The 18,899-nt window shown below is 37.9% G+C and overlaps 2 protein-coding genes across 3 annotated transcripts in view; one reads left to right on the plus strand and one right to left on the minus strand.

The window, feature by feature from the left end:
• Positions 1-3,561, minus strand: part of zmp:0000000881 (spindle assembly checkpoint kinase) — a 19,359-nt gene extending 15,798 nt beyond the window's left edge. Inside the window, exons 1-2 of the mRNA XM_042425088.1 lie at positions 3,529-3,561; positions 2,951-3,074 (exon numbers count right to left, since the gene is read on the minus strand). The gene's annotated coding sequence lies outside the window, so the exon portion shown is untranslated. The remainder of the gene's footprint in view (positions 1-2,950; positions 3,075-3,528) is intronic.
• The window catches only part of lsr (lipolysis stimulated lipoprotein receptor), a 19,799-nt gene extending 1,111 nt beyond the window's left edge, over positions 1-18,688 (plus strand). Inside the window, exons 2-11 of one of the 2 annotated variants that reach the window (XM_042425085.1) lie at positions 1,119-1,448; positions 4,199-4,318; positions 4,564-4,620; positions 7,789-7,935; positions 9,952-10,155; positions 10,370-10,426; positions 12,068-12,184; positions 13,471-13,768; positions 16,448-16,919; positions 17,936-18,688. In XM_042425085.1, coding sequence (XP_042281019.1) covers positions 1,119-1,448; positions 4,199-4,318; positions 4,564-4,620; positions 7,789-7,935; positions 9,952-10,155; positions 10,370-10,426; positions 12,068-12,184; positions 13,471-13,768; positions 16,448-16,919; positions 17,936-17,971 — 1,838 coding nt within the window. In that variant the 3' untranslated portion in view covers positions 17,972-18,688. The remainder of the gene's footprint in view (positions 1-1,118; positions 1,449-4,198; positions 4,319-4,563; positions 4,621-7,788; positions 7,936-9,951; positions 10,156-10,369; positions 10,427-12,067; positions 12,185-13,470; positions 13,769-16,447; positions 16,920-17,935) is intronic. The other variant, XM_042425086.1, reaches the window with a different exon arrangement.
• The last annotated feature ends 211 nt before the right edge of the window (positions 18,689-18,899 follow it).

Below are 18,899 nucleotides of genomic sequence, written 5' to 3' on the forward strand. Positions count from 1 at the left end.
ATCTGTACATCTTTAAAACAGTTACAAGAAAAAAAAAAACTGGTCCTTGTCCTACAAGTGAGCATCGATAGATGTCTGGTTAATGGTCTTAGAGCATCTTCAGTAAGCATAGCTGTCATAATTTAATGAATTGGAGCTGCAAAAGATTCATAAGAGATATTTGAAGCGTAAAACAGCTTGTTGTAACAAGAAAATCAGTTTTTCATGCTGATAGTTATTTTCTCACACCAGAAGGGTCCTTTATAATCCCACTCATTATAATACTGTGTTCTTTCACATTGATACGCTTTTTTATGGCAGAACATGTAGTTATTAAAACCTGTAAACAAAATATTTGATGCCAGGATACTGAAAAATAAAAGCTATCAACAAAATCATATATTTATGTTTTCAAGGTGATGCTATTTTCATTTTATCAAATGTAGAGCCATTTAACTTTTTTTAAATTTAAAATGTAAAAATTCAGCCATAAAATTTTAAAAATTTATGCCATATTTTGTGTGGCTGTGTTGTATGGTTTTTTAAGGGCATTTACGTTTAAGATTAACAATACAGGAAAAGTTGCTGGATGAGAGGAAAGTCAGTTAAGTCAGAGCAGATAAAGTCACCATGGCTATACTTGTGATCAAAGCCACAAGTATCGCCTGTATTGTAAAACCCTGATGTAGATTGTCCCTCTGTTCTCAGAGTACCTCAAGTATGCATAGCTATCATCATTTACTTGGCCGTAATGGTCCGGCTGAAAACACTCGAAAGCACCTGTCTGAGATGACTCATCACACCTACTCTCAGTGATACTAGCAGTGGAGAAATATAGTTTGTCAGAAACCACGCCCTAAGGTTAGACTAATAAAAACCTAATTAGAAACCTTTAGCTGATATTAAATAATGAAAAAAAAAGAATATAAATGTAAAAAATATATATTTTAATCATAATTGTCCTCGTTATCCACTACTCTTGTAGTTAATAAAACCTATAAACAACATATTTAACACCAGGGTACTGAAAAATAAAAGCTATAAAGCTATCATATATGTATGTGCTTTCACAGTGATATTATTTTCATTTAATCAAATGTGGAGCCATTTAATTGAGTTTTTTAATTTCTTTTCCTCAGAGCCCACCACGGCTATATCGGTTACATGCCCTACCAAGAGGTACATCGTCATCCTCTTCCAGCCCGTCACCCTCACCTGTAACTACCAGACAACAGCCATTCAACCTCCTGTTGTCACGTGGAAGTACAAGTCGTATTGCCGGGACCCGATCCAGGCTGCGTTGAATCCCAGCAGTGCAGAGAACATCCTGTCTCAGAACAACCCCAACTACGACCCCAACATCGAGTGTGCCGACAGCCAGAGGACGGTGCGCATAGTGGCCTCCAAGCAAGGCAATGCTGTCACCCTTGGCACGGAGTACCAGGGTCGCAAGATCAGCATCCAAGACAGTAAGTTGATTCTTGGCTAGGCGAGTACAGTTGAAAATAGTCAAAATACAAGGAGTGCGACAGATCACAAAACTCATGACTCAGATTGTATCATGGTTTTGAGTCACAGATCAGATCATTTTTCAGATCAGCAGAAAAAAAAACAAACTTTGCTTACCATTTATTCTGCAAAACACTAAGCAAGAAACTTTTTGCCCATAGTCTTAAATGAAAGCATCATTCAAGATGTCCAATATTTAAATACAATCTTAACATATATAAAATATTAGATACTCAATTGTTAAATTAACGTGCAATATGAGGCATGATACCTTCTTCCTTTAAACACGGTAGTGAATGAAACAACAGCCTGTGTCCACATCATCAAAACTTGATGATAACTTACAAACACGAACACACACCTTGTCCTGCAGCTTAGCTTGTTGAAGATGCCACCAAACAAACATTCACTGGGAAAAAGTGCACCGCTAACATCAGTTAGCAGCTAGATAGCTCATTAGCTTCTCAGCTGCAGCACATTAAACAGCGTGTAAACATACGTGCAGATGTCACTTCAGATCTGTTAGATGCTGGTTTGGTCATTGCTCTTCAAAATCCCTGTTAGCAACACGCTGTTTGTCCACGACTTGTAGCCACAGCAGTTTGTTTACTTTGTCTCCAATGAGACAATAATTTTGCAATTAATCTGCAGTTCACCTTCCCTGAAAACACTAACTACGTTCTGTTACACCACTACAAAATATGTCATTGTTGTCTAAAAAAAACTTATAGTTTTCTCCAGCAGTATATATTAGCATCAGTTAGTAAAAGGAATCAACAATTTAAGAATCTCAGTTTGTCTTGTATTTTACACTTTTTAACAGACATTTCTTTAATTTCCAGGAATCAGTTTTACAGTTTTGTGTTTTACATTCACACAAATAATTTGAATTTGAATTTCAACTTGATTATGGGGAAAAAAGTTCAAAAGCTTATGTCAGTATTTTACACTGATTTTTGAACAAAGGTCCCGAGTGAGTTTATTCCAAACAAAATTCTTAGCTCAAATTAAGTCAGCGTTGGTTAGGGTTTCTTCTCTGTCAGTGATGAGGTTTTCCCCCTCATAGTTAATTTGAGATCAGCGTAAATAATAATATCTTATTACTTCAGAGTTTTTATAATTTGTTCCCACTTTATCTTTTGTGTAGTTCTGCGTTTCAATTTGAATCAGCATAAATATGTCCATGTGAGACAGGAATGGTTGATGTTAGGTTGGACATGTTCTGTTGCTGCTGGTTATGATTTACAGTCCGCATAAACAGGACTGAATCATTGATAGAAGACACCCAGACATGAATGATCCTCTTTAAGTTCTGTTGCTGTTTGGGCCTATCAATGAAACACCAAGGAAAGAAGACGCACACCTGATGACCCCATAACCCCCACTCAGTGAATGATTGCCCATTACAAAAAGGGATTGTACAAACTAAGCCCTATGAGCTCAACTGTTATGTGAATCAGACCGTTCGGGTGATTAGAGACCATCCTGAACCAGTGGATTTTTGAGGCCCACGCTGCGGAAATTCCCACAAGCCAAACACTGCTGCAAGGTTGCTGTTCTGTAATGGACCCTTGCTTCTTACCAACCTGGAAGGAGGACAAATGAGAAAAGAATTTACTTACAGGACAGAAATGTGCTGACACACAACTGTACTATGGATGTAGACTGATATCAGCTTTTAAAACAATAGTTGTGTTTCCGGTATATTTTTTTAGTGCCACCAATAACGGGGAAAAACACTGTACAGTTGGCATTTCTTTGGTTTTTCTTTGCTCAAGTGTTGTGCTACTTTAATCCCATTGTGAAAATCATCATGTGTTTAGCACTTTTCAATGGCCAATCTGTGAAGTCTTTTCAGAGCAGAAGCAAGATAAAATCAGGAACAACACAAAAATAAGAAGGAAATAATATATTAATATGATATTAAAAAAAGTTATCAACACATTGATACATAAATCAGATTTAAATAAGTATAGGTTTATGTATAGTTAAGTCAAATCAAGTCTGAAAAAAAGTAGTCATAAGCTTAATTTAATTTACTTATCTGTATAGAGAGTGGCCTGTCAACTCTGCAACATCCAGCCAGGGCTCAGTTCACTCCCACACATGTGGTGCTTCTAGAAAACGAGCTCTTAATTCTGCCCCCTCCCCCAGTTTTCTCCATCACTGTCCCTCCCACACGGGAATACACTTCAAAGAGGAAAAGCCATTCACTTTTGCCTTTCATATTTTACACCGCCTGTTTTCAGTGCTGAAATGTTGCCTGGAAACAATTATTACTTATTATAAATACTTACCATTGTCTTTAGTTGGTTGACAGAATTATGGACATCATTTAACCAAAAATATGTAGTTGTTTATTTGACTTGATTAATTAGTTTTGTGAAAATATCATGGTTCCAAGCTTAAATATTTAACTTTATAAAATAATGATATATATTTTTTAAAGATGCACAAGCCTATGAAATAATATAAATTATAGGATCACCTTATTCTTTGTGACACTTAATAATAGGTTATTCTTTTGAAGAATATACACACTTGCAACAGTTTTCTTTCTTTTTTGAGATGTCAAAGTACTTTAACAAAGATTATTATAAAATCCCACTACTTAAAATTGTAATACAAGTAAGTAATGATAATAGTTTAACTACTTTAAAATTGCCATCAGTTAGGCTATACAAAACTGAGAATCTGTTGTTTCTCACAGATGCAGACCTGAACATCGCGCAGACAGCATGGGGCGACAGCGGTGTCTACGTCTGTTCTGTGATCTCTTCCCAAGACCTTTCAGGAAACGGTGAAGACTACACTGAACTAATTGTACTGGGTGAGTTTGCATATGTGGTCACATCTTTTCCTTTCAATACTTCCCCTTTTCTTTACTTTGCTCCTCCACCTCACACACATTCACATGCAATGAGCATATGTTCCGAATAAACTTGGCGTGACTGAGTTTGCAAGTGGCTAAAGAAAAGATGTGTGGGCAGACAGTCTTGCAGCCTAAGTAAACAATCTAAAAAAAAATACCATGGGGCACATTAAAGTAATTGTGACTTTATCTTTCTTTCACAGAGAGAAAGTCAAATACTACTGACCTCCTGCCTGGCATTGACTTACTGGTTATGGAAGGTAGTACAAGCCCTTATAGCTCAGTCATGCTTTAGTCACAAAGTGAGGCATATTGAGGAGGATGAAGTTTAGCTGTGTAGGAGATGGGATTGGCAGACACTTTGTACACAACACCATAGCTGCATTGCTTGAGGTCACTCAGATTGTGTGTTTTAAAACATTCACGAGATGTATTCTTGACATCTAAACTCATTTGTTTAACATTTTTGCACAATCTAGGTCGTAGATATAGTGTATTCCTGCCCATGATGATACTCCAAGTGCACTATTACTGACGAAAAGTCACTGTGACTCATCTCAAGAGGCTCCTGCATCGAAACTTCCTGTTGTGATTGAAAATGTACAATACAAGTATCAGCTTATGAAAAAGCAGCTGTTCTGTTTGTGTTATACGGTACCAGTCAAAAGTTTGGACAAACCTTCCCATTCCCTTGAATGAGAAAGTGTGTTCAAACTTTTGACTGGTACTGTAGTTCATTTATATTTGTCCACTTTCTCTACTTCACATTCCCTCTTTATCTACCTCCATTTCTTTAATATGGCTCAACTCCCATGTGTGACTTTCAGTGGTGAGTGCAGATAGTCTGTAGCTGCCTGGTTTCAACAAAAGGGCATTCAGTACACATGTCCTTATCTGTTTCAGTGTACACAGCCATATAATGTTTTTCCTCCGTGCTCTACTTATTCAGTTTCCATTTTAGTTGGTTCATTAGAACATGGTAGTCATTTGACTGTCTTTGCTGTTTTTGTCTCTTTCCTTAGTGTCATGTACAGCCTGAACTAACTTGCAGGGTGAAATCATGCCTTGGGTACTCGGTCAGACCGGCTTTACTGGTTTGACAAAACTTTAAAAAATACCCTTATTACAGCTGTAGCTAACATGTTTTGTTGATCTGAACACTCAATAACAAAAAAAGGTCAGCGTGAATTAACCAGATAATTAGCATTTATGAACAAAAAGCAGTAGGACCTATGATTAGACTGGGAGTGACTTCTGCTACTTTCTGTTTAACTCAGTTTTAGAGATGCGTTTACATATCACTCATTAGAGATTTTCCGTTAAATGAGAGTCCAACCAAAACAGAATTTTCATTGTTGTACTCCACTGAGATATAAACATATGTATGTATGTGTGTGTGTATATATATATATATATATATATATACACATACATACATACATACATACATACATACATATATATATATATGGCAGGTCTACATTTACCAATTGATCAATAGTCTTGAATAAAAACCTGGGATCAAACTGATTCTCTGATAAGATTTGAGAAATGGCACGTTTTTGTGTCTTTCTCTGTTATGTTGTAAGGAAGTAGAAGTTCCTCCATAGCCACATAGTGAGCCTGAAGACTGGTTTTCTTCCACCTGCGCTCAGCCTTCCTGCTCTCTCTTTTACAGCTACAAGTACTTTTGTTTATCCAAGGTTGCAATTCACACTTCACTTTAATTCTGTTTTTAAGGGGAGCTACGATATGTAAAGTTGAAGAGCATTAGTAATTAAAGCGGTCAACAAGGTCATTGGGCTGAGGAGTTTTCAAAATTTAAATTGCGTAGTGGCTAAAAAGTGCGCAAAACTTAGGGGCGCTTTGTTCAGTAAGACCACGTGTGCACACAGCATGGGGTGGGGCATAACTAGCAGATTACAATTCACAGGTAAAAATTATGCATTTGTGGTCAGAAGTTCATATGTCCAGACAGTTCAAGACTGACACAGTCACGCTCAGGGTGAAAATGAAATCAAAGGTATGACCACGGTTATGTGTTTGACCCAAGCAGCAACCTCCGGGGCCTAAAAATAAAGCCAACGAGGAAGTGCCAAAAACTGCAGTTCCTTGAATGACCACTTGAGGCTGGCTCCAAAAACCAGTCAATCCTACAGACTCCCATGTTAAAATGTCCAACTTTACAGCAGAAATAAACATGTTTACGCCTGGTACAAAAAACAGTTTTGGTCTCTATAGCTAATTTCCCCTTTCAACTGTAGGAGGGGGGGAATTTTTTTTTTTTTTTTATAACTTACCCATTTAAATTTTATTACACTTTAAAGTTATGCATAATTAAGGATGTGACTGCTTTGAGTAACAGGTCGCTGGCCACTAGGTGGCTTGTTTCAGCAATCAGGCTTCATTTAGCTGGGAGTTAGGCGGAGTCAGGCACTGCCAAGATGGCGACGGCCGGAGACAACAACTTTGAGCATCAAAACTGCTCTTCAGAAACCAATGGGTGACGTCACGATGGCTACGTCCATGTTTTTTACAGTCTATGGTCGGGCCACACACATGTTGTACAGGGTTGAAAGAGTCCATAATATTTCAAAAATCACAGGCAAGAGCAATGGATGGGTCATCAATGTGAATGTTAAAATCACCAAGAACAACCTTGGCGGAATTTATCACAAGACTAGATAAGAAAGACTATATAAAAATCCACCATTATATATCAGGGGATGGTAAATTAAAGCCACAAGGATGGGTTGTGAACCACTGAGCCTAAACGTTAGCTCCTCAAAGGAGCAGGTATTTGGTTACATTTGAATTTTTTCTTACTTTCTTATTTTTTCTATACACACTCATGAAGCTACCCCCACATCCGCTATTCCTAGGTCGGCTCAAACAATCATAAAAGGGAGGACACAACTTAATGAGCTGACTAATGTCAGGTAACCAAGACTTGGTTAAGGCCAGGATATCCAGGTTTGCTGACAGACCTAAGTCATTTAAAATAAAAGTGTTACAGTAGAGATACTTCACAATAAAAACTGCTATTCTAAATGGGTTAATGTTGTCTATGGTCTGAGCTAGTGAGAAGGTTAGCAGTAATCTCCCGAGCTGCTGGAAGTCTGCCGAGGGGAAGCTGGAACTGGAAGCTGGAGTGGGGTCATTGTGAGGGTGGAGAGAGAGAGAGAACACCCCACATCTGAGGGTGAAGATGGGGGCTAAATGGCCTGTTTCAGACAGAAGCTGTACTTTGGGGCTGCATAAAGGGCCAGTATGAGATATATATACCCTTTTTGAACCAGAAATCTTGCAAAGATATTCCAGTAGAGCCCCAGAATAGAAATATTGACCTGGAAGTGTGCATGATATGTCCCTGTTAAAAGAGAAATGTCTAGTCATGTGGATTATTAATGTAAAACTTTGATACACAGACTGGCTCCTGGTTGTTTTGGTGGTTCTGGGTTTCCTACTGCTACTGCTCCTCATCGGGATCTGCTGGTGCCAGTGCTGCCCACACACGTGCTGCTGCTACATCAGCTGCCCCTGCTGCCCCGACCGTTGCTGTTGCCCACGAGCATGTAAGTACCAAATGGAAAGCCAATGAAATTGCACTTGTAGACTTTCATTTACGGCTTTCGTTTGACTTATCTTATTCTTTTCTTACTACTGTAGTTTTATTCATACATTCTACAATTAGTTTCTGATTTAAATAATAATTTTCAAGAAATTAGTGTGCAAAACATGCACATCTTTCATGTCCAGTTGTTTAGCTAAAAAAAAAAAGTTGTAGGTACTTTCTGCTTCCCAAGGACTCACCACACTAACACTTTTAAAAGTTACTCTCTCTAAATACAATAATTTTTAAAAGGGAGCATTTTACAGTGTTGCAAGTCCTTTTTTTCGTTTTATTTAGGCAAATTTCTTGTATGACTGCTTGCATTTAGATGTTAACATTTGAGTTTGTCTTCTTTTGATAAATGAAAAAATGGTTTTGTGGAAAAACGTACATTATATATTTCTCAAAGTAGGTTCAAGCTAAACCAGATTTTCCCTTAGACATCAAGTCACGGTCCAAACATTGACCAACTATATTTCCATCCATCCATTACATCTTGTCAGTGGAATGAAACACACACCCTTCTTGTTGTGAAGAGACTGCTCTTTGACAAAATGAAAATGAAATTACTTAAGTACAACTGAGGCATGAAATCTCTGGAAAGTCCGCTACAGTAAATTGACGTGCAAGGCAAAGGTCACATGATAAACAAAGCAGGCATCAGTAGGTTATTCATTGTAAAGTTGGATGTTGTTGCGCCGTGACAGAAAGCAGGACGATGGTACTTCAAGATAAAATGTTATTCCTGAAAATTTGCTATTCAACATTTTTATTTATTTATTTATTTTTCCACAAAGTTGACCTTGATGCTCGCGGCTTGTTGTGAGTTGGGAACAACTGTGTTAGAACAGACTTCTTGACTCACTTTCTTGTTAGGAAGTCCACTTGCTTGGCTGGTTGAAGTTTTGTGACTACTATTGAAGGCTGTGATACATACCTGTGTGTGTGAAATGGCTGTTCAAAAAGCAACAACAGCTGCAAAAAAGAATGAACTCGGACAACAAAAAATAACATTTATTTAATCAGGTAATCTCATTGAGATCCAAATCTTTTTTGCGAGAGAGTCCTTAGAACAGGGCAAGAAGTAAGAACTGAGATGAGACACACACTAGCACATACAGACAGCATCAGACATCTCTAAAAAGGCAAAATTTAACGTTCAGCTCTGGATTGTTTAAGCAAAACTGTCTAACAACTTGGGTCCAGATTATATATTTATTATACAACATGAAGAGTAGAGCTGACCACATGGTGCATAATCACAATTTTGAGTTTTCATTCTCTAAAGCTGCAATAAATGACATTGAGCCTCACTGGATGTCAGCAAACATCCATTTGCTAAGGATATAGTGGAGTAATGGCGACTTGAATCGTGAATTAAGTCACGCTCCCTCTGTGTGTGTTGTTATCTGAGCTTCTCTGTTCTTTGTTTTGGTAGCTGCACCGGCCGAGTGTGCATGTTAGTGCATGTGAGCGTGCATGTGAGTCCCCCTGTGTCCTCCATGTCTGTTTCCAAGATGGCAGCCGCGTCACAAACTTTCTCAAATTACAGCTAAACAGTACACTAAAATATGTTTCTAAAAACATTTGAGGTGAGAAATAGACAATGCACTAACAGTATCTTGATCCATATTTGATCAGCACTGCGTAGTTTGACAGTATGATCCGAGTTTCGTGAGCTATCGGCTTTCCTCCTTTTTTTCCCCCAACTTTATTGAGTAAATGACACATTTGTTTTAGTCTGAGATGTTGTTGCTGTAGTGTGACATCTAGTGGCCAAATGTCGTGTAAGACAATCATCATGAAACAAAAATTATTTTCCGTTTACCCAGGAACATTTTATTGGCCTTGAGCATTTGCTGTGTGTTAATTTCCATCCCTTCAATCCAAGATGTATGTTATGTTTCCATTGTCTCACACAGTCACGTTTTATACATTTTTGTTTCCTTATAACCCTCTGTCTTCCATTATCTTGCAGTGTACGAGGCAGGGAAAGCAGTGAAGAAAGGTGTACCCAGTCAGTATGCTCCCACCCTCTATGCTCCCAGTATGTATGCTCAGCCAGCATACGGTGGACCGCTAATGAATCAGCCTGTTATGCCCCTGCTTCCTCTACCCAATGGAGCTGGAGTACCACATCCCCAGAATGGTTACAATCGTGAATATGATGGCGCCAGCTCAGGTTAGTTTCATTAAACCACACCAAACAGTTTTTCAATCATTGAAGGTCAGGGTGACAAATAATTTCTAGTTTTGAATATGTGTTGACTTTGAGTGGACATTATAGAAGTCAGTTAACTGAAAATACGAGTTTCATAATGACATCATAAACGGCTAAAAGCTCCTCTCCCTAATTTGTTTCACATCTTGTTGATTTCTTTATTGTGTCTCTGCAGTGGGACAAGGCTCACAGGTGCCTCTGCTGCACGACCAAGACAGTGGAGCAGACCACAGTGAGTAAACGGAAAACACCATACACTTCAGGAATGACGGTGTTTAATAGGGTGGTACGTTGTAGCTTTGCCACCTGCACTGCAAAACACCCTATTAAAAGAAGTTTCAGACCTAAAATAATACAGTATGAAAATAATGTCACGTGTTTCCAGTGCAGTTATTTTTGAGATTTGTTGATATACATGTGGATCGGGTGGAATTACCTCAATAAAATTGTTAGACTTTTCTGCTTGTTTTAATAAAAATAAATATTTGTACCTCTTTAGTTAGGTGACTTATTAAAAAATATATTTTGCAGTGTGATAAGTTAAATATGATGTGAATATGTTCAAATATCCTCGCCTAGCTATTTTTTCTGATTCCCTCTAGGATTTTTATGCACACATGGCATGAAAAACAGTCTGTATATGAAGAATATGTGTGGATTAATCCACTTAGTCTATTTATATAAACTATTTTTGACAGTTATTAATAGGGATGCACAATATATCGGTGGCAGATAAATTATTTGCAGAGGAATAAGGTAATTAAATTATTGTTATTGTTTCAGTAATGGAATTTAAAGCCGATAAGTGCATCTATTAATGCAGAGCCTTGACTGTGGTGGCTGCCACTGGAAACCTGCTTCTGAATGGGGATTTTTTGTAAGCTCGGGTCTTCTGTCACTACTGCTGGGGACTACTGATGAGTAGCAGAATGGAAAACTTGCCACAACTTAGTCTTTTCAGTCTTGCCCCTGCTCTTCTATGCTCTTTGCCGGTGCCACACACACACACACACAAACTTCTGAGCACAGGCAATGGCGGGGATAATGAAAAGAAGTTCAGGTTATATTCCATATTAATATTTATTATTGGCCACAACAAACAGATAATCAGGCTCTATTTGCCAGGGGAGGTTGGTGGGGAAACCCGTCCCCCTGGTGGGGAAAAAAATGTATCTCCCTGAGAGTGATTTATATACATGCAGGTCTGGTAGTAGCAGTCTCCACAGTCCCAAAAGGGGCATTGGGGGATTTCATTCTCGCATGTTAAATTAGCATTTAACCTTTTGTTTTGTATATATATGATCACATTTCTTATGTGTCTGGACAAGGAAAGGACAAGGCATGAAAATTACAGCACATCGCTGAGAGTAAAAATATAGATTAGATAGATTAGATAGATATAGATTTTTTCACAAATCGCACCCTGCTGATAATTATCAGTTATTGTTCTCGCACCTGAAATTCCATATCAATGTATTCCTACTTATAAATATTGGACATATACGCTTTGTTAGTGACACTTGTTGCCCTCTAGTGTCTTTTGTGACACATTGGTTGAAAATGTACGCAGAACTCTTTTCAGTCATATGTCTATTCACTTTTTTTTTTTTTTTTTTTAATTTCCTTCTTGATAAGAATATCCTGACACATATGAATGTGATTAGATGATTATGATTTGACAGGCCATTTTTCTACAGTATATACTGTATCAATATCACTCATTCCCTTCTTGTGGGTATTTGCTTGAGGAAGACCGTTAGTTGGTCCAAATGTCGCTAGTAAAATTTAAGGGTGCTGTGTGAGGGTTCTCCTTTTATTAATTTGAATACAGCTGCAGAAGCTGAAATTTGACTCTCTCTCATGTTCTCACCAGCGCGCAGTGGATATCGTATCCAAGTGGACCCTGATGGGAATGCCACACGTGCCATTTACTATATGGAAAGAGAACTGGCCAACCTGGACCCATCCAAACCTACCAACTACAACCGCTGTGAGTGACTAATCACTTCCTGCTATTGTGTTCACAGTTAATGCGAACTGTGTCACAGACTACCATGGGAAAAATAAATCAGCTTCTGGTAAAAGTTGTCAAGAGTTCACTCCAGTTTAGTTTATTTTGGTCATTCTCAACTTATACAACTCAAATACACACGTAAATTAATAATAAGTAAATAATAATGAGTCATTACTTTTGAAGCAGTGACAAACCAAAGGAAGTTTATACTGACTGAAAAGGTTCTTATTACAAAAGCATATTACTCCTACCCTTTTTACATTAATTATTTTGTACAGATCCCTTTAAATTTATGAACTGAAAATGAAAGAAAGAAGAAGGAAAATGAGAGACTATTTTTATATATGTTTTATATACTGTATGTATTTTTATATATGTATATTATATGTACCCAAAAGTCCCAAACAAAATCAATATACACACTGGTGTTTATACCTCAGCTTTATATTTGTTAATCATCTTATATTTAAATATTTTTTTAAATCTATACACTACTGTATATTACACATTTCTATTTCCTTTTCAAAATTATTCCACAAATTAACTCTGACTGATATACATCTTTGTTTTGCATTTGTTCTTATCTTTGTCTTTGTAAACATGCAAATTCCTCTTATAAGTAAGCTACTTACTTACACTTTTTATAAATTCAAATTCAAATTTTATTTGTCACATTCGCAATCATACACAGTACAATGCACAGTGAAATGCCTTATGTACCTGTTCCGGCTCATTCACACAACAGAAAACAAAACAATAGTTCAAAAGAGTGATTAATATTAGACAAAAGTACCCAGTACACAGAGTTGAATATATATATATACGTAGTTTCAGTAATGTTATGTGTATCCTGATGAAGACAGTGAAGTCACTTTTACTTCCAAAGAATTATCAATACCAATATATGTAGCCTGTGAAGTTTCAATTTTGTTAATACAACACTTAATAAAATGTCACCGCTGTGAACGGCTCCTCCTGAGCAATGGAGGATACCAGTTGAAGAACAAAGTAGATGATTGGCACAAACTGTAAATTATTGCCAATTTGTATTATTTTTAAAAAAAAATTACAGATGACTAATAGTTTTGCATCTAGAAGAGAAACGCCTTAGCAATGTACATATGTATTTGCATTTGAAAAGTGAATATATTGTATTGTATAAAACACATAATAATTTGTTTAATTTAAAATGCTTATCTTCACTTCTCTTAATTTGCTCCGTCCTACTAAACAACTCTTCTTCTCCGTTTTCCTTCCTCCAGTGGAGAATATGAGTGAAGTCTCTTCCCTGCATGATAGCTTGGAGCCTCGAGGCCGCGGCGGTCGTTCACAGCCACCACCTCTGCCCACAGTCTATGACCGGGATGAAGCCATGAGCACCATCAGCAGTGTTTCCCAGCATGCCCACCGCCGTGATGACTACCCGCGCCGGGGTGGAGGGCACATGGGGGATCGTGTGCGCGCCCGTTCCATGGACAACCTTGACGACATCGGACGTCGCTACGGCCGAGACGACTACCCACCACGGCACCGCCCAGATGAGCCCAGAGGCAGGAGAGGGTGAGTTATTGTTGTTGCTAGCTTATTGCCCTGAGCAAGACCTCTGAATTGCAGTCAGCACCAGTACATTTTTGTTTGAACAGCAGGTAAGCTAGTAAAGTTTAACAATAACATGAGAGATCACTGTGGCTGCAAAAATGCACACAAGTACTAGATTGCTCCATTAATTCAGCTCTCAGTTTCTAAGTACAGGAGAATAAATTATAATTATTCCTCAGGTGATTAAAAAAAGTTTCACAGTGATTTTAAAGATCATTGTGGGGCCTCAACTTTTCTTTTTTTTTTTACTTTCCATTTTGAGGGAGTATGTCCTTTTTTTCCCCCCATAACAGTGAACATTTTGTATAGGCTGGGTAGTCTTAAATGTTACTGGTTATTAAAAAAGCAATAACAAAATAAGCATATTGTTTAAGAAATAAAAAAGAATATTGATATATCATCATTTGTCAGATTGGGATGATGCATAACCAGATAATAAATTGATATCAAAACCAATGCACTGGAAACTTAAACTTGTAACCTTCAATAAGTTTGAAAAAAAAAAAAAAAAAAAGTTTCGATCTTAATGCAGCCATTTCAGAAGCAACCGGAACGGTTGATCATGCCATGGGTGGGGCCACCTGAACTAAAGTGATTCTGGTAGTTTCAATGGTTTAACCACACAGAGTGAGCCGGAAGGTTCTGCTAAACTGAAGGGAAACTGCATATCTACGTTGTCTTGCATTGCGAAAGGTACTTTAATGGTACTTTTTTGCCATTACTGTGAGAGGTAAGATCGATCCATTGTAGCTGAATTGATTTCTATGCTTGTATTTCACTAATTGTTCAGGAAACTCAGAGACTGTGTTGCATTTAAGTGGAAATGTTATCATCATGGCCTCTTTTGCTTTAACAAACATCAATTAATGTAGTTAATGTAGTCTGCATTTGTTTTGTGACAGGTTATTAAATAATCTTATGTGTCTCACCTGTTGTGGATATTTTGAGCGATGGTCAGCAGTGGAGAAAAGCGCACACGAGACTTTTGATGTCTTAATGCTGAAAATGTTTATTGAAAGCACTTGGCCAAGTGGAGAACCAAAACAGTAAACACCGGAGTGTTCTGCTCCAATGCTGTCTCTTTCCATTCTGCCCTCTGAAGGTCCGAGTCCTAGTCTTTATCAGCCTACAATATGAAAAATTAGTCTGATTGGTTCACTAGTTTCTAAACAAGGGACTGCACTTTACCTGTGACAGTTTAAGTCACGTTGCATGTAATTTCAGCAGTTTTGGTTAGAGCATCTGACTGTGTCATCCACCCATCTGTGTTGTTGAGGGAAGCCTCCTCTGACCTTGGTAACCATGGAAATGCTGATATACCCTCGATCAGAGAGGTTTCTGCCTTCTGCGAAACATCTCAGACAGCTGAAGTCTCAAGGAGAAGATATCCTAATCTCTGATTAAGAATTACAGTGTGACCTCAAAGCCAAGCTTGACCCAATGTAACCCAATTTGTAACCTTCAAAGATGGAAAATTCACCCACCTAAAAACTGTTAATCTTTGCAACATACTGAACTTGTGAAACTTGTGAGTTAAATCGTTGTTAATGTGGATTTGCTCCCTCACCACTGCCAGATAATGAAAATCCTCCCTCTGGCTTAAAAGATAAATTTAGGCAAATTTTACACATTATTATTTATTGCACATGTTATCACTTTATTACGAAACAAAGATAATGGAGGACAGTCATTAAGAACAGAACATGAACAAACAACTTGACTTGAAAAGCCATAGATTCATCTATAAAAATTGTTGTAAAAATAGAGGGGGGGCTGCATGCAAAAGTTATATTGTGAAAGAGACAGAAGGAGGCTATATTTACGTTGAAGATTTGCTTAAATTCCTTATATTTTAGTTTCCATTACTGTGTTTAAAAAATGAAATTCTTTTAAATGCTGTTATATGGCCATCAGCCTTCCCTGCACTTTAGGGATGGTGGATGGTTAAACAGTATGTAGCCCTATTATTCAAATCCTGTTTTTGAATTTAAATTATATTTACATCATGTATGTAAATCATTATCCTTAAAGACAATCTCTCCTTTATATACTCATTTCATACAGGAGACATGTATGACATGGGTCTACTTTATCCGCTTTTGTTGTCTTTGGCCCTTTTTGTCTAAATAGTTGCACCTGTTGTGTCCAATTTCCAAAGTACACTTGCTATTTTCAAAATTAGCGTCCTTAGGAGCTACAAGTTTGGCTTGTATAATCTGTGTAGTGTGTGAAGTTAAGGTGGTTAAGTTGAAACTACTGAAAATTTCTATCTATTGATTGACAAAGTTTGTGATTTGCTCAGTGTCTCGATTATTTCTGGATAAGAAAACTTGTAATCATCTGAAAACTACAAATCTCACCTTGGAAAGTTTTCCACTGCATTGAGTGGTCTAACACCTCAGTTGTACAATGTGTGCAGCAAGTTTAGCCTTCAGATTGAGTCCAGTTAGGTGACTTCTACAGCAACTGGATTTAGGATAAACATCAGCTATAGTTTAAACTGGAACAGAGGATACAGCAGTGAGGTTAAAGCTTAAGTTTAATTCATCTTTAACTATATTCAGCAGCTACTCGGATGACAGAGCAACAGCCCCAGTATGCTTCTGTTTCCACTCAATGTGCTGCTTTCTGTATCTTCAGCTCGGATGATGAGTGGAGCAGCAGTGCCCGCAGTGGCTATGACCGTGACTTTGACGATCGCAGGCGTCGTGACTACTCCCCTGATGATCGTCGGAGAGAAGGAGGAAGAGGAGGTTACGGTGGCCTCCCCGGGAGACGCAGCCGCAGCCGTGATGACTTGATGGATCTGGAGAGGGATCATCGGGCTGGCGGAGGTGCTAGGGGCGGGCGAGATGACTATGACGACAGCTTCCTGCGAGAGGCCATGGAGAGGAAGAGGATGGGTGAGCAGCAGAGGGCCCGCAGCAGGGACCGACTGGACACCGAGAGCGACCGCTCGGATTGGGGGAGGACACCACGTGGACCCCCACCACTCCCTGTGAGTCCGCCCTCTAGATACCCTGATCGCCGTGATGACTACCCGCCACCTCCACCTCCGCCATACAGTGATGAGGAAAGTGTGTCATCTTCTAAGAAAAGCAACCTCCGCAAGGTGAGTCTCTGTGGTAAAATAGTGGAAAAATAAACGATTTTGACTTCGGTGATAGGACAGACCCTGAGGAAACCACTTTATTTCTCAGCTGTATGATTAAAGGATAATTCTGGTGATATTCTATAATGTTCGTATTTTACTAAAAAAAAAAAAAAAAGTAATTAAAAAAAAAAACTTGGGGCTGATTCACAATTTTAATCGATTTTTATTTGCCTGCAAAATGCAGGATTAAAGCATCATTCATCCATCATTTCAACATCATCATTTTTTGGACAGTTGTGCAAGAATAATAAAAGACCTGCACCACCTGCAAGTTTGTCATCATTATACATAAAATACAGGTTATCCCACGCAGCTATTGTCTGTCAGTACCAGATGCTTCACCAGAAGGGCATGAGTATCAACTTTAATCATCAGTTTCAGCACTGATAGAGCAGAAAAGCCCACTCACTAATTGATCTGCTGCTGTTTTTCTAGACAAGACATCAGCCTGATATCTGCAGTCTGCTCGTTAGCGTTAGAGCGTAGACCAGTGTGCAGTCATTTTGAATCTGTCATTCTTGTAGATGTGACTGATGTCACATGAGTCACAACAGTCCCATAAACTGCGGCAGGTAGAGCAACTAATCATGTCACAGTTTATGGGAATGTCGTGACTTGAAACAGCGAATTTAGCAGCTAGCATCTATGTTACTTTGTAACTAACTTTTTGTGTATAATGTAATAATTAATTTTCACAATTTAGACATTTTACATATTGTGCAAAAACAAAAATGTGTATTAATCAAAATAATTTGATATCCACCCAGCCCTAGTTTGGGTGTCAGGTAGTGAAGTCAGAATCTGTGAAACATTGTTGGTTTTGGTCTTTTCATGGGATTTGTTGAAAAATGTAGAATATCCCCAGTCTTATCACTCTGTGTCTTATTGAGGCACCTAAAATGTGATTTAAATTAGGATTTATGTTTGTTTTTCCCCACTTAATTTGTCAACGTGACATGACTCTTGTCTTACAGAATGGAGCTGTGAGTCGGGAAAGCCTTGTGGTGTAAAACCAACCGTGATGGGCGCAACCTGTCCAATAATAGCAGCTTCAATTCATCAGATTAACCAGTTCAATTTTAAGACTGTAAATATCTTTCACACTGGTAATTTGCTGTGCTGATTTTTATATTGCATAATTTACAATAAGATTATCACAAATTGATGCTGAATGTGTATGTATACTTTTCTAACAGAGAAGAGGTGCAAAAATTAAATGTTTTTATGCCTTTTCATGTACAAAACATTGTGGCTGCCACAAGTGCCTTAGTGTGTACAGAATTTTACTTTTAGACATGAAATAATTCTCGGTAAAAGTGTTTACAACTTGAGTAAACATGTTCCGATTGCTTTTAAACCTTTACATAGTTTCAGTTAGCTGATGAGGTACTGATGTAGATTCATAAGGGTTTATGGATTTTCTTTGTCTTTTTACTCGTGAAAAACTGATTGCTTTTTATAAGAAAAAATATGCACATTTAGAAGAATTTATTCTATCTTTGCTTGTGCTCAGTGTATTTAGAAACCTTGTGAACAAAATTGTCTTGGTTAAAATTTGTTTTTGAGTACTTTTAAGTTTTTTTGTCCTTTTTTTTTACGCTGAATTTCAGTTTTAACCTACAATATGTTGTACAGCCAACCAGTAATACACTCTGAAAATGCAATTGTTTATTGTGATGTGATGAAACCTAATTTTACAATAAAGGTCTCCATTGCCAGGCCATTTATTTGCTCTGCAGTTTCACCACTAGATGCCACCATCATGTTGGTCTAGAATTCAGTAATATAGTAAATTGTTCTTTGTCATGTTATTATGGACCTTATACTGCATTTACACCACTGTGTTTGTCTGGATCTTGGTACCTAATAATCCCAACTGTTCAGTGTTGTTGGATTAGGAGATGTCTAATGTCTAATCAATTAGATATTGGGGAGATC

This window comes from Thunnus maccoyii, chromosome 10, assembly GCF_910596095.1.
Source record: "Thunnus maccoyii chromosome 10, fThuMac1.1, whole genome shotgun sequence".
Classification (NCBI taxonomy): Eukaryota; Metazoa; Chordata; class Actinopteri; order Scombriformes; family Scombridae; genus Thunnus; species Thunnus maccoyii.